Source organism: Scomber japonicus, chromosome 7, assembly GCF_027409825.1.
Source record: "Scomber japonicus isolate fScoJap1 chromosome 7, fScoJap1.pri, whole genome shotgun sequence".
Lineage (NCBI taxonomy): Eukaryota > Metazoa > Chordata > Actinopteri > Scombriformes > Scombridae > Scomber > Scomber japonicus.
In genome coordinates, this window is record NC_070584.1 from 21,562,787 (window position 1) to 21,578,986 (window position 16,200).

At 40.4% G+C, this 16,200-nt stretch overlaps 2 protein-coding genes across 2 annotated transcripts; both read left to right on the forward strand.

The window, feature by feature from the left end:
- The first annotated feature begins 1,544 nt into the window (after positions 1 to 1,544).
- LOC128361901 (WD repeat-containing protein 47-like) lies at positions 1,545 to 9,590 on the forward strand. The gene is made up of 15 exons (XM_053322483.1): positions 1,545 to 1,702; positions 1,953 to 2,036; positions 2,594 to 2,678; positions 2,772 to 3,080; positions 3,282 to 3,736; positions 4,314 to 4,410; positions 5,191 to 5,345; positions 5,820 to 6,077; positions 6,441 to 6,519; positions 6,695 to 6,843; positions 7,242 to 7,411; positions 7,614 to 7,784; positions 8,007 to 8,138; positions 8,526 to 8,744; positions 9,448 to 9,590. The coding sequence occupies exons 1-15, from the start codon at positions 1,545 to 1,547 to the stop codon at positions 9,588 to 9,590; spliced, it is 2,664 nt and encodes an 887-aa protein (XP_053178458.1).
- A 2,838-nt stretch (positions 9,591 to 12,428) lies between these two features.
- lim2.2 (lens intrinsic membrane protein 2.2) lies at positions 12,429 to 15,563 on the forward strand. The gene is given in 5 exon segments (XM_053322492.1): positions 12,429 to 12,602; positions 13,625 to 13,847; positions 14,006 to 14,146; positions 14,920 to 15,054; positions 15,493 to 15,563. Coding segments are annotated over 5 exon segments (744 nt in total).
- Positions 15,564 to 16,200: the final 637 nt, after the last annotated feature.

A 16,200-nucleotide genomic window follows, 5' to 3' on the forward strand; every position in this document is an offset into this window, starting at 1 on the left:
CTTTCATCTCCTCCGTAGACACGATAACATTTGGAGACCTTACACGGCGAGGAGCAGCTTTAATGCGGTGTGTTGTTGGCGCAAACTGACAGGTCAGGAGTTGGCATGGTTTCACGGTGGCGTGTTGCACGGTAGCTCGCTGCATTTTAGTTAGGGTATGAATGGCGCCGTTGGCTATTGTCCTGCATTTGTTTTGCGCGCGCGTGTGTGTATGTTTGTTTGTTTGTGTGTGTGTGTGTGTGTGTGTGTGTGTGTGTGTTTGTGTACACTACATGTCTGCTCCAATAAATAAGGTGTGTCTGAGCACAGATGAAGTGCTGAGGCCGCAGACCCGCTGTCACATCCAGGAGTCGGTACCAGTGCTGGTTGTTTCTGTGTGTGTGTGTGTGTGTGTGTGTGTGTGTGTGTGCGGGGAGGGACAGGGCGGTGTCACCGGCTGCTCTGCCTCCAGCACAGACACCATGAGACATCACTGCTTTGTGAAAATGCGCTTGCAGCTACACATTGCCGGTCCACTAGTGCATCATGAAGAGCCTTTTGCACCTTACTGTACTGCTGTAGCCTTACAGTGTTGCAGTGATTAACCGTTTACACGCCTGCACAAAACTGCATCCTGATATGTTTGTATGATGATCATTAAACTATACACATTTTTATCAAGTACAATGACCATTTTCAATGCTCACCAAAGTCCTGTGATCACTTTAAACTCACTCCCACTTCTCTACAGAAACATAAATACTAAAGTTTGGTGATATCCAGTGGAGAGAATACAATAAAATGTCTTTATTGTTTTATAGGCTCTTACAGAATTAAAGCTGTCTAACATTTATAATATCAGGTCAGTGTTGATACCGAGAAAGCAGATACACTTGAGGTCCCTGTAGGAATATGTAAGTGATTGCTGTAAGTGTATTAGCCAGTGGACATCAGTGTGGTGCGCATGAGTATTTGTCAATGTTTATATCATTAACATTGATCTTAAACTGTAAAGGTGTCTGGGTAACCTCCCCTCTCATTTCACACACTTCTCTGTCTAGACAATGATGGAGAATGTTGTAATGCTGTATGGGTCAGGGCTAGGGGTTAGTGTTAGGGTCCTGCTGTGTATTATTTTTTTAGTCAACAAATGACTTACCTGCCATGACATCAGTGTAGAGGTGCACCGATACTGATACTGATATTTGATATTTGTCTGATACTGACTCACGTAGCTGGATCTCACTGACAATGGGCCCATCTTTATTAGATTTATGTCTGTGTGTTTATGTTACATTTTGTTTTTCAAAATAAAAGCCCAAAGCTCAGGTATCAGTATAGGGACTGAAAAAGTCAGATCGGTGCATCCCTACTTCACCGTCAGCTTTGTTTTTCTCTCTTTTTTTGTTTTAATAGTAAAAGAATATTTGTTTGACACTTAATATTCAGAGATGTAGTATTTTCATTAGCTCCAGCTCTTTGTGTAACTTTTCTAACATGTCAATCTCTCCATCCTTCTGTCTGTATTTCAGTCAGCTGTAAGCCGCCACCACAGACCTGCAATCATGACAGCAGAGGAGACAATCAACATCAAGGAGGTAGAGGTGATCAAGCTGATGCTGGACTTCCTCAACTCCAAGAAGCTGCACATCAGCATGCTGGCCTTAGAGAAGGAGAGTGGCGTCATTAATGGACTATACTCTGATGACATGCTCTTCCTCAGGTAGGACAACACAATAGAATCATACTGTATGACTAACAGTGTCCTGAGAGGCCCACTAGACTTTCAGTTTGACATACAGTTTTTGGGGTCAAAGCAGGAGTATTGGTCAGGAACTGGGATTGTACACATCTCAGTCTCCGGATTTGGTCACCATTTTGCTTTCTTGTGTTACATTATTGTTGACAGGTCAGATATTCATGTTGGTGTTGGCTGCAGGTATTTTGAACTGTTCATTTACTGCTGTCAACAGGCAACTCATTCTGGACGGCCAGTGGGAGGAAGTGATGCAGTTTATTCAGCCGTTAGAAGGAATGGACAAGTTTGACAAGAAAAGGTGAGAGAAACAATGTGGGAGTCTCATTACTATTATTTAAAATCAGAAAGTGGCCATTGAAGGACAGCCCATGTCAAATAGTCCCTTATTAAATTGTGTCTTGTTGAGACATTATGAGAGGAACAGATCTTATTGAAATGTATCCCACTGAGTTAAAGTTTTCATTTGCGTGCAGCTGGGAATGGTCTTAATTTCACTGCCATTGTTCTGCCTATTTGTCTAAATATCAAGTACAGTATTAATTATGGTAGGATGATTCACTGGTGACCGGGTTGGATTTGCCAGTGAAGCTGTGAGCCCTGGGAATTAAATTAGGTCAAGTCCCAGTACTTCAGTGGCATGATCATGTCAAATTACTGACAACTTCTTTCTCTTATCAAATCACCAAACAATCAGTGTCTCAATATGGATGAAGAGTGGTTTTAAACTCAGTTCAGTTCAACCTGAGAAATGCTACATGGGGTTCAGTCAAGTCAATTGATTCACTTCAATAAACTAAACTACATTTCCCTCCCTACCCTAACCCTAACCCTTAATAAAGATATTTGTGTTTACAGGTTCCGCTACATCATTCTGAAGCAGAAGTTTCTGGAAGCTCTATGTGTAAATAACGCCATGTCTGCTGCTGAAGACCCTCAGAATGTATGTATATATTTAGAAAATGTTAAATATATAAGAAATGGTGTAATGGCAGCTACATACTCACCAGTCCTATGTGAATTATCTGATCTCCAGCTGGAGCTCACCATGAGAGAGGCAGTCAAGTGCCTCCACAGTCTGGAGGAGTTTTGTCCATCCAAAGACGACTACAGCAAGCTGTGTCTCCTCCTCACGCTGCCACGCCTCACCCACCACGCCGAGTTCAAAGATTGGAACCCGAGCACGGCACGCGTCCACTGCTTCGATGAGGCCTGCACTATGGTAGCTGAGTTCATTCCAGCAGATAGGAAGCTGAGCGAGGCAGGCTTCAGAGCGAGCGGGAACCGCCTTTTCCAGCTGCTGATCAAAGGGATCCTTTATGAGTGCTGTGTTGAGTTCTGTCAGGTAATGTGACTTAAAAGATAACAGGGAAACTGCAGTGGCTGCTCATAATGCACTAATTGGGTCTTGAACTTGGCTGCACCTTTACTAAACTTGCTATGTGTGATTTCCCACATTCATTTCAAAATCATCAAGTCTCACACAAAAACACAATAATGTGAGTCTTAGTTGATAGTCTTAACTACAGTTGTTTGTGTTTTGCAGAGTAAAGCAACTGGTGAGGAGATCACAGAGGGCGAGGTGTTGCTTGGCGTGGATGTGCTCTGTGGCAATGGCTGTGATGAACTGGATTTGTCGCTGCTCTCATGGCTGCAAAACCTCTCTCCTGGTGCCTTCTCATGCGCCTTCCAGCAGAAAACCCTCAACATCCACGTGGACCGGCTGGTGAAGCCGAGCAAGGCCGGCTTTGCCGATCTCCTCACGCCCTTAATCAACCGCCTGTCCCCCTGCCCTACCTCACCCTTCCACCAGAGGCCTCATTCAGCTGACACCTACATGTCCAGGTCCCTGAACCCAGCTCTGGATGGCTTGTCCCATGGCCTGGCAGCCCATGATAAGAGAGGGATGGAGGCCAATGTGAAATCTACCCTCAGTCGGAGCCTAGTGGAAAATAATGTGCATCAGCAGGATGATTCACCTGAGAGGTACCAGACAGACCTGTGACACAAGTTGTGTTTGTGTCTGAAATAGAAAAGTTAAATTGCTGCTTCAGTTACTGCAGTATTCTTAATGTATCCATTACATGAATTAATCTAGAGAGAGAGCTAATATCTGTACATACCTACACCCAGCTGTGCAATTAAAATGATTTCAGTATAAAATTATAATCACCCCAAAACATACATACAAACTGCTGCTTAACCTGACTGTTGTCTTCAAAAGTGAATTAATTGGCTAAATTATTTTGCAATCACTTGATTAATATAATAAATAACCAGTGAGAAAGTCTATTATTTATTTTCTGCTTTTTTTGGTCACTTTTTATAAAATAACCACAATTATTCTAATTTTTCGCAAAGTTCATTGGCTCTGAGCACAATATCTACTGCTACGTATTCCTTGTTCTGTGAACATTGAACTGTGTTTTGCCCTGTATGAGGACTGAAATCAGAGCAGACATTTTTGCACTGTCATCAGGGGTTTTATATACATTCACTGTTTAAGTTTTGTATTAAATGTTCTTGCTTGCCATTAACTTAAATTAACAGGTTGTATTGCATTTTCCTGACCTTGTAGGAAGCATCCACAGGGGCTGGATGGCCCCAACACCACACGCACCCCTTTGACTCCTGGAAGAGATGGTGGAACAGCCTGCAGCACAGAAACAAATGAGGTAATAAGACCTGCACACTTTAAGTAGTTTGGTCTAAACATTATAAGGCCTTAGATAAACCATAGGGCAATCATAAGCACAAAGCAATTTCAGATAAGGAAGAGTGGAGGTTCTCACTCTTATGACGATAAAAACAAATAGCCAGGGTTGTCTGTCTGGTCACTTGAGTCAAAGTCTATCTTCCCTCCATAATGATTACTCCAGATTTAAGAGATTTAGAATATGTCCCCTCTGAACCCTTGAACCACATTGTCTCCTTACCTCCACTGCCTCATAAATACATCCCCAATTCTCTGTCTGTGTGACACTCGCACCCCGCTGCCCCTGTCCTCCTGGGTGGTCATGGACAGAAGAAGCAGATAATCTGGTTTGATGTGCAGTCACATCCAAGATGGCCCGCCTCCCCCATCATCGCTGATCAGGTCCCATCCACATGAGGAAAGACACTGGATGTTTTGTATGTGTATGAAAAGTGGTGAGATGAGATGAAGGGAGATATACTGTCACCCATTGGATATGATGAGGTCCTTGAAAACTTTTTATGGGATGGATAATGGAGGACGAGGCCTTGGGACCTGACGAATTTGCAGTAGTGGCTCTTGGGAGAAAGTTTGTCTATTATAATCTTGTGTCTGTGTGTTTTGAAGCAGAGTATACTGAAAGGCAATACTAGATCAGTAATGATTCAGGTAACAGAGTAAAACAAATCATATCAGAATATTGCTTTAATATCGCTTTGTGTGCATGTGTCTGTCTGCCCAGCGGCGTGACTCCACAGAGCACATACAGGAGTATTACAGGCAGCGCCTCCGTGTGCAGCAGCACCTGGAGCAGAAGCAGCAGCAGCGGCAGCTTTACCAGCAGATGCTGCTGGAGGGAGGAGTGAAGCCTCAGGACGGAGCCCAACACGGCCTCACTGAGACCTTCCTCAGCAGGTAAGAAAATGGCAAAATTAAGTAATTTGGACAGTTGCAGGTAAGTTATATTTGGGATATTTAGGGTTGTTACTTTCATCACTTATGATTGCAGCCTATTCCTTGATTAGTCAATTAATCATTTATAAAAAACTTTAATTTTGGGCATTTTTGCTCCAAAAAATGACCCTAAGTAAGGATGATGCCCCCTTGTGGTTAAATTTGGAAAATGAATGTCTGTCCACATTTCTTTTTTTCAAAATTAAGTAGATTTATCATATACAGAGTCCACAACCAACCAAATTATTAATGTCCTCAGACCACTAGCTGTTTAAGTTTATACACAAATTTATAATAATCAAATTAATCATAATGAAAAATATGAATTTCTTTTGTTATTTTCTGATTCAAAATTAAACTTTCATATTTTAAGAATGTCATTTCAGGCTTAATTTCTCTCCTTGTTGAGACACTGATATCTTGTTTTTTGTCTAGATCCATTCAGAAGTTGGAGGAGATGAATGTGGGCATCGACCACCGAGGAGATGAGGTGATGACACATCTGGGCCAGCAGTGCAACGGAGTAAGGAATAACAGCAGCACTTCTAGTCCCAGGACTTCCAACACCCGCCACACACCAGAAACTGGACTTCAGAAGGAAAAGCTAGGTGGTGTAAGCAGCAGCACCCCATTAAGGACGGGGAACCACGGCTTGCCTTCCCTCGGCGAGTCCCCAGTTCCTGCCAGTCAGAGGTAAGACCCTGCTGAGTTTCTGAATCGCCAAAACATTAACTTAAGAACCAGTGTCATATTTGGTTTGAGTTTTAATAAGATATCACACATCCAAGGGTTTTACATTTTCTTCAGTTAGAATCATGCTTAATAACTATCATTTGATGTGACTAACTATCTTAAAGCTGTCAGCCTAAGGTAATCAAACATCATTTTTATTTAATATTTATCAGTGTGATCAGTATGTAACATGTTGCCCTGCAGCTTTTTATATGAAGTCTTCACTAATTATGAAAAACCATGTCCAGCACATGTCCATGAAAAATGTTATGTGCCATGTTGTCATATTTTTGATATGATTTGTGAATCTGTTGTTAACATCAGTACTGAGAAGATCAAAGGGTCTGTCCCCACAGTTCAAGATGATTCTGGCTCTTCTGCAACACGTAGCGCAGCACAAGAGGTACAGCAAACTGACACCAAAAATACCCAGTCAGCCTATGTTTCATGCTACAGTCATTACTGATCGAACTGTCATTTACTGTCCAAGCTAGTAAAAATGAATCCCAAAAAAAATCTTGTCTGACCCAGATTTACTATGGATTCATTTTCTCTTCTTTGTTATAAAGCAAGGGAAGTCCGAGACACCGTTTGTCAAAGTGAGCACACTTGAAGACACGCAGGCAGTGCGTGCGGTGGCCTTCCATCCTTCTGGATCACTTTATGCTGTCGGCTCCAACTCCAAAACCCTGAGAGTGTGTGCCTACCCCGATACACTGACTGCCAGGTAAAATCAATTTACTTGACATAATCTCAAAACATGATAGATTATATTATTTGTGTAGGTTTGCTATAGATTATGTCTCCATGGTGTCAGTATGGAGAGTATTTTAAATGTGCACATGCAGACGATTTCTGCATCTTGGCAACAATTTTGAACATGACCCATGAACACAATAAGGGGAATCAATTTACTTTGTTTATTGCATTTTTCATGATAGATTACTTTGCATGTTACCACCATATGCTTACAAAAATAATAATGTTTTGCTTTTAACAGAAATTAGACAGGTGGTTGAATTGAGCTTGACCAGATGTTTTAATGTTTTCCCTAAATATATAGAGTATTTTAGATGTTAAGCTTTCCTTCATGGTTCCTAATCTGTATTTTATTGATTTGTTCAGTGGTACAGGTGCAGTCAAGCAGCCAGTGGTGCGCTTCAGGAGGAACAAACACCACAAGGGCTCAATCTACTGCGTAGCGTGGAGCCACTGTGGACAGCTGTTGGCCACCGGCTCCAATGATAAATACGTTAAGGTCCTGCCTTTCAATGCAGACAGCTGCAATGCCACAGGTATTATTTTATGTGTTTTAGTTTGTGTGTGATGAATAATTCTGTTCTACTCACTTTATACAGACTGATTTGGTCAAACTTAATTATGCTTCAGAAATGCAGAACAATGCAGGTTCAAGCAGGACAATTGAGGTAAGATTATTCATCTTTCTCCTGATATTAATCTTCTGTGTCTCCACCCCAAATTGGTGCTCTGATTCAGGACCAGATCTGGAGTTCAGCATGCATGATGGTACCATCAGGGACCTGGCCTTCATGGAGGGCCCTGAGAGTGGAGGATCCATATTGATCAGTGCCGGGGCCGGAGACTGCAACATCTACACCACTGACTGTCAGAGAGGACAAGGACTTCACGCCCTGAGTGGACACACCGGTACGCCCGAAACAGCTCTTTCCGTAGTATATAGTAGATACCCTTTACAAGTCAGTAATCACAGGACATTCATAAATCTCAATAAACCATGTTTTCTATATTGTTTCCTAACAAGAAACTACCTCTGAGAAGACCACAAGATCATTTAAATCACAGAAACAAAGCTTGTAAACACAACAAGTCAGTACAGTTAATAAGTATTTGACTTTACTATTGTTGCAGGTCACATTCTGACTCTGTATACATGGGGAGGCTGGATGATCGCCTCTGGCTCCCAGGACAAGACTGTCCGTTTCTGGGACCTGCGTGTGCCCAGCTGTGTGCGTGTGGTGGGAACAACCCTGCATGGCTCAGGTGAGTCACCTCCTGACTCTCACTGTGGGAAATAAACACCAACACTAGGTAAATAGTCAGCTCGGTAAACACAGGCTTTATTCTTGGTTAACAATAATTTACTTTATTTGGCAGATAATCATGTGCACCACATTACAGGTTGGTGCCTGAAATTTCCTGTAGATTTCCTGTATCCTGTAGATAATTTCCTATATCCTGTAGATAAGCTCATCTTTTATTTCTTGTTTGCCAGCAAATCTAGCATGCAAATCTTCAGTGAAATAAAAAAAAGTCCCTGGTTCTTTGGTTCCTAAGTTTAAATCTTGGATAGATCAGCTGATATAGTGGGCAGTTTTAAACTGCATCTAATCATAGCAAATATCTTTATTACTACTTTGGCACACACAGGAAGTGCAGTGGCATCAGTGGCAGTGGATCCCAGCGGCCGCCTGCTGGCCACGGGTCAGGAGGACAGTACCTGCATGTTGTACGACATCAGAGGAGGCCGCATAGTCCAGACGTACTGTCCCCACAGCAGTGACATCAGATCAGTGCGCTTCTCACCCGGAGCCCATCATCTCCTCACTGGATCCTACGACAACAAAATCATCATCAGTGACTTGCAAGGTAGCATTTTCTTTATAATCAGAGACAGAAATGAAATACAGACACAGATACAAACACATATAACATGTAAATCAGTTGCATCAAGTTGTCAGACTTAGTCAGGAGACTGCAATTAAATAGATCTGCATGGAAGGAAAAAAAACAAGCAGATGCTATACGTTTTAGTAAAAACAGCCACGGTTGTGTAAGTAGCTTAATACAATGATCCACTGCAAACTGGACTGACAAGAACAAATTAGATGACTCAGTTCTGCTCTATACAGTAATTGTTTTCCCCTCCTCCTCTCACAAGCACAAATTACTCACCATTATACAACAAAAGAATGGGAGGGTGTGCCCAAACTTTTGACTGGAACTGTACTCTGTTTTATCAAAATGTCAGTTTGAAAAAAATAATTAATCTTTTTTTTCTTTTTATCTTCACATAATTTAGTCAGCTTTCTACAATGTATTTTTTAAATTGAAATTAAAATAATTTACAACTACAGAGCAGTGAGTAATGAATAATTTCAAGTACATTTCAAGTGCTACTTTTAAGCATCAGTTAAATTTGCCAAACTCATATCTTTGATCAATTATGATTGATAGAATTGAGGATTAATGCAGCTACAGATGCAATAAAATGCTGCTAGATTCAAGAGTTTGATGCCACTTTCTACCACCTCTGTATGATATGTATATAATTATTTTTCTTTGACCCCAGGTGACCTAACAAAGCCACTCCCTCAGACAGTGACAGGGGAACACTGGGACAAGGTGATCCAGTGTAGGTGGCACCCACATGACCAAACCTTCCTGTCCTCCTCTGCGGATCGAACTGTGGTCCTCTGGGCACCAAACTCCTGAAATACTCATGAGAGAAATGCTGGTTACCAACAACAAAAGCACAGCCAAGATACAGGACAAGAACAGAATGTGGTGTACACCCCGACATGGGATGACAGCTGATGCTGCGGGGTGTACTTGTGTGTTTGTGTGTATATGTACACATGCAGCGTGAATTTAACAGTTTATATGTTGTTAAGTTTAATATGTGTGTGTATGTGTGTGTGTGTGTGTGTGTGTGTGTGTGTGTGTGTGTGCGTGTGTGTATTTAAACTGTGACATGTTTTTAGGTGAAAATCCAATAACTCTAAAGATGACAGTCTATACATGATGTTGCGTGTGTGTGTGCGTTTGAATGTATGTGTATGTTGGTGTGACTATGTGCCAGTGTGTGTGTGTGTAAACAAACATTGCATTGTGGAAATATTTGTGTAATTGGCTTTGCACTTTGAGTGTAAATAAACTGAAACATTAATTAAAGGACCAATGTGTAAGATTTAGAGTGCTATATTGGCCGAAATTGATAATAATATTGATAAATGTTCCCAGTAGTGTAAATCACCTGAAAATAGGAATTGCTGTGTTTTTGTTACCTTTATTGCCATGTATGCCCCATGTTTCTACAGTTGCCCAGGTTGGACAAACCAAACACTGACTCTAGAGCTTATTTTGAAACCATAGTTTCTCTTTGATAGGGAGGAGAGATATTCAGTTGGTTGCAATCTGCAACCTCACCACTAGATGCCACTAAATCCTACACACTGGTCCTTGGGAAATTATTAGAGCATACTGAAAATGCCATAAAAAGAGGAAGCAAGGATATTTTAGTGTCAATGTTTCTATTGAGAATTCATGTGAGGTCAAATACTGAAATATCTAGGATATTATGTGTTTGCTTAATGCCTTTCTGCTTCTGGCTTGTGTAAGTAGAGCGTAAAGCTTAAACAGTACAAATATAGTAAAAACTTAGCGACAACCTATAATGCCTGTATTGAAAGGCATGAGAAAGTTCACTGCAAGCACACTTTCAATTTAATTTAGTTTGTTTTTGTCACAATGCCAAAATTCATACTTTAGTCAGGGTGTGATGTTAAATGAAGCTGAGTGTAGAAGAGATGTAGTTTTTGGTGAAATTCAAATTCAAAGCACCAATGTTTGAGGTGTTACCATTATCAACCATGACCGTCTTCACTGAAGGCAGTGACTCCTTATGTTGTGGAAAGAAGCCACATATGGTTATGCATAACATAATGTGCCTTTCTGTAACATCTGTAGATTTTCTGGATGTGTGGATTAATTGAGAGATGTATTTATTTGCAACTTTATCTTAATATTTTTCCATATGCTTTGTAATTTATACAGAAAATGATCTTCCATCTGCATTGAGCACATTTTAATGTGTTTTCCCTATGTCTGTCATTACTGAAAAACCATCTGTGCAATATAGAGTAATTAGAGCTTTTCACCAATGTTGAAAATACACTATGTTCAGCTTTGGAGTGGAATGGTGAACAAAGTGATTTGCAAATGTGTCTCAAGCGAACATTTTAATTTCATTGTGAAGTTTCACACAAACAAAATTGATAGTTTGCTACATGGGATTTAATAAATGTTGGGTTTACTTTTTTTAGGAACCTGTTTTTGTTGAATTGTGGCATATTTAGCGGGTCATCAATTGACAGGTTTGGGGAAATTTCAAACGCTGCACACAGTGCAATTGTAAAAAGGGATGGAGAGGAGAAATAAGCAGTTTTGGTAAGAGCTCCTAATGTCACATGAAATGATGCATGTAGATGTCTCCCCGAAGCAACCCAACTTTTTAAAATAAACATGCAGAGTAAGGGCTCATGAGAACAGATGGCCCCTGATGACGTCTGGGATTTAGAGTAAAATTTAGAATGGAACTATTGAATCAATTGAAACCAAAGAGTCTTGAACTTCTGTTGAAATAATTAAAAGATTGACAGAAAATGTTTGTTAAGACGATGGTTATGGTGCACTGTAAAGAAAAGAAGTGATGCTCTACTGAACTGATACTGTGAACTGACATTTTGTTACATGATAACATGTTTACAAGTGAGAAGGATGAGATTTTAACTGATGGACATGAGAGAGGAGAGGGTGTGGCACAGAGGATGTATGTCATAGGTTATCTATTTCATTTATAAAAGAAAACTCCTCCCCCAGGTTCAAGAGAAGTGGATGGAAATTCATCTGGTACCATACATGCATAAACAATTTGAAACGTAACTACTTTTAAATGGACCCATGCATAGCTATGAAGTTATATTGAACATGTTTCACACCCTGTTGTACAATATATGTTGCAGATATCAGATGTGTGGTTCACAGTGACTTAAACCTATGTGGGTTTCAACAATGTGTAATGATTGAATTGCCAAAGGGCCAATAGAGTTCAAACGTTAATTAAAGGTTTTACTTTTTTGAACTTACATAAATAAAGGTGTTTTTAAGTGATTCATCTAAGCTTTAAGTTGACTGATGGAATACAGATGCAAAGTACCATCAAATGTGTTGTAGTCATTGTGTGTGTATGTTTTGCCAGAGAGACCCACACAGTAAAATGGCATGTGCTCAAATGTTTCTAATGATTGTTGCATGTGAAGATCACGCATGCATGCACATTGGGAGGTGCAAGACACACACAGTTGCACACACATGAATGGCGCAGGCTGAACATAGGCATACTTTCTACTCACTTATCCTACAATGCCTATAAAGGAGGAGGAGGGTCACTCAGCTACTTTTGGGATAACATGAAGAAAAAAATTGAAGAAATGAGAGAAGCTCCTGGAGGATATACAGAAAAGCTTAGGGAGAAATAGGGTTGATAGAGGGATGAAGGTAACTGCAGAGAAGAGAGTAAGGGGGGGATTTACCATCACTCACATGCTGCGCTCGATCATTCCCTCTTTTGTGAGGTGGACAATGAGAGCCAGGGGTACAGGGCTTAAAAAGGATACGCTCACTGTTACAGCCAGCAACCCTGGAGAGACACCAACCAACCCGGAGGTATCAGAAAAAAACTTGGACTTATATAGAACCTATACTTTCTGTACTTTCTCAGGATGATACTTTTTTCTGCAAGGGTTTGAAAGGCGAATCAACAGATTAAGAATCTGCTTTTGGGGAAGAAGCTCAACTACTAAAAGAATGGAGAAAGGATGTTTGGAGATCTATACTTCTTTGTCTAGAGGAAAGATCTTTACAGCTTAAAACAGGGCGGGGGACCCTGGCATTTGTTTATCTTTCTAGACAAAAGTGAACAATCTTTACAGGCACATTTGGAATTGAAATGTACAGATATTTTAATGTGATTTTGCTATTTTCTTTCTTTGTTGTTTTATTTTTTAGATCTGCAGCAATACTGCAGCAAGGTATAATCAGTGTATGAAATCATCGGTTTGCTGCCTAGTTGACAGAGAGCAACAGTGCTGACAGTTCAGTTGTTCAGTATTGGAAGATTAGTACATGGTGCAGGGAGGGGAATTAGTGGTGAACAATGGCTCTGAACTGCCCATTAGGCAATCTTATTGTCATACAGCTGTCCTGGGTCAAGTGCTTTGCTGGCTTCAACTAATTTGACAGCATTTTGAAGAATGACTCAGTTCCTTATCTGGTGTGAGAATGAATGAGAATCATGTGTTAATAACCCTAAATCCGAAAAGAAAGAGTTTCTTCTAGCAGTGGATATCCCATTTTCTGAGTATTCACTAGTATAAAAGATGTGGTAAATCTATTCTATGCACTCTGAAACTTGCTCAGACATACAAAGAAAGGCAGCAAGTTTGCATATTTTAGTGGAGGTATCAGACCTTTTAATAAAGATGTCTGGTTGATTCGGGCCTGCAGCATGTCAAGGAGGCTCAATTAGTTTTATCATGACCACTCTGACCTACGGTAACTGAGCTGATTTTCTAAGAGAAGAATAGATGTGCTGCAAATCCATTTAGGACATTCATATGGGCTGCAGGTAATCATGAACATGAGGTGTAAACTGTCTTTGAAAATCTTTTCCCATCTTTCCTGAACAGTTGCTGCATGTTTAGCAGGACATTGCTTCCCCCAGCTTCTACACGATGCTGTATACTTTAGCAGGAGGAGGCACGCTGTGCGGTTTGGCTGCCCTCGTGCTGCTCATCGTATCTACGGCGACGGACTTCTGGATGCAGTATCGATACTCGGGTAGCTCAGCCAATCAGGGCCTTTGGAGGTTCTGCATCAACCACAAATGCCATGCCCATACCATAACTGTCGGTGAGCATGTCAAAAGTGGCAATTGGATAAGTGGATAACTGATTTTACTGAACATAATTACATTTCCTTCTTTCAGTATTTCTGGTGGTTTCATCAGTATGTGTGAACATTATAAGCTGGCCTAGTATCTGATGTGCATTGCCTTTCCTTGCCTGCAGCTTTCTGGGATGCGACAAGGGCCTTCATGTTGCTGGCAGTGCTGAGCTGCTTTGCTGGTGTGGTGCTCGGCCTGAGCGCTTTCACTAATGGCACCAAGAACAGGAGGGTTCGCACAGGTGGCATCGCCCTGGTCCTCTCAGGTAACACAGAGAATGTCAGCAGCCCTGGTGTTTAAAGGGCAGGGTCATGATATTTTTGCAAAGAATGCGGACTGCGGATTTCGTCCCCTGTCTCTTCCATTGGTAGACTGCTAGGAGTGGGATCTTTTAATTACCAGTATGAACTGGAGGAATGATTAGGGCAAGCAAAAACTGTTTCACTGTACATGTAGTCATGTGAGTATTATTTTAAGACAGACGGACAAAAAAAAGTGAAGTTAACCTTTGACCTTTACATCATTTTTATATTCTAAGGTATTTCTAAGATTTAAATATTTCAGTTTGCATATATTCTGGGTCACTTAAGGAGAAATCACAAAACATTGCACTAAAAAAATGATGTTTAGGGTGTTTTTACCACTTTCATGTATAAAAATTGATTTAAACTCAACCTGAACAGTATGTAACGATTGAAAAAGAGCATCCTGTAAATTTATCCTGCAGATTTGTTCCAGATTCATCTGATTATAAACTTGCCCAGACTTCTTGACTGAAAAATTAGCAATTAGTTACAAAACATCATTTACATTTTCCTGTATTACACTGTTCTGGGATGGGTTTACAGCATGTGCTGGTCTCAGGTCAGTCGATAACCAGAGTTTACATTAAAAAAAGATCTGGATGAGAATGTAATCCCTAATGTAAACTACTGTAAATACAATATATAAACATAAAATATATGTTAGCAGGTTGCGTTGTGTTGTATTAGTGAGCTAATAATATAATATTAATAGTGTCTGATGCTCTGTTTTCAGGTTTTCTTGCTCTGTTGGCTCTTGCAATTTACACCGGAGTGACTGTCACTTTCTTTGGCAAACGCTTCTTGGACTGGCGCTTCTCCTGGTCCTACATCATAGGCTGGGTGGCCATCATTTTGGCTTTTGCAGCAGGTATTTATTACATTTTATTTTATTGAAGAGCACAGAATTTTGTTTTTGTGCCTGAACTGTGGGTCCTGTATTCACTGTCAGCACTCTGCATAACATTATTTAACGGCAGACTTCATGGCACATTTTGTTAGTCTGCAGCAAACATATTTTTGCAACCTTTGGAACCTCAGACACGAGGTGTCTATCAAAAGAGACTATCAAAAATCTGAGGTGAATGATGATGAGTTGAGGGACATAAACAATTACTGAAAGTTATCAAAGTTTTAATTACATTAATCTCTTTTTACATATTTTTAATCTAGTTCAAAATACAGATCATATTGTGGTTTCTTTTCCTTTCATGACATAAAATTATAGTTATATTGTTATTTAAGAGTGAAACTAACCGTAACCAAACCCTAACCCTAACCCTAACTTTTTGTCCATTTCTTCCTGCAGGTGTGTTTCAGCTCTGTGCTTACCAGCGGACCACTGCAGAACCTGCTCCTTCAAATGCCCCAGACAGTTGAACGGCACAAACACACTGATCACCACAAAGACTGTTGCAATGGATGTCACTGCTGCTTTTGAGTACCTAGAATAAATAGAAATCATAGACTCCTGTGTGGTTTTTGTCTTTTTAGATCAGCTTTGACACATTATACTACACCACAGCAAATTCACATATTGTCATACGCAGTAGGCAACCCCTATATTAATAATAATAATAATAATAATAATAATAATAATGCATTTTATTTAAAGGAACCTTTCAAAGATATCAGATTATTTGTTTGGCCTCTGATCATTTTGTGAAATAATTTCATCATAAAACTACTTTTAATTTGGGATGGTGTGTGTCTAAGTGTGACTGACACAGAATCCGAATTAATATGGTGCTATACTGATAAAGTCAGTTTGTAAGATTATGCATTAGATGGTGCTCTTGTGCAGTATACAGGAGGCACAACACGCCACTGCTGGATGAAGGCATGTGTCTCTCAAAGGTCACTTTACTCACACTCTTTTATCTGATTCCTGCAAACTTGTTTCTAAACGCTGGTTATTGACTGGCCCACTTAGCCCCCGCATTACCAGTTATGAACATGTTCAAATTAATGAGGCCTGAATCATTCAAAAGATCAAGGGCTACAAACTGAGCAGACA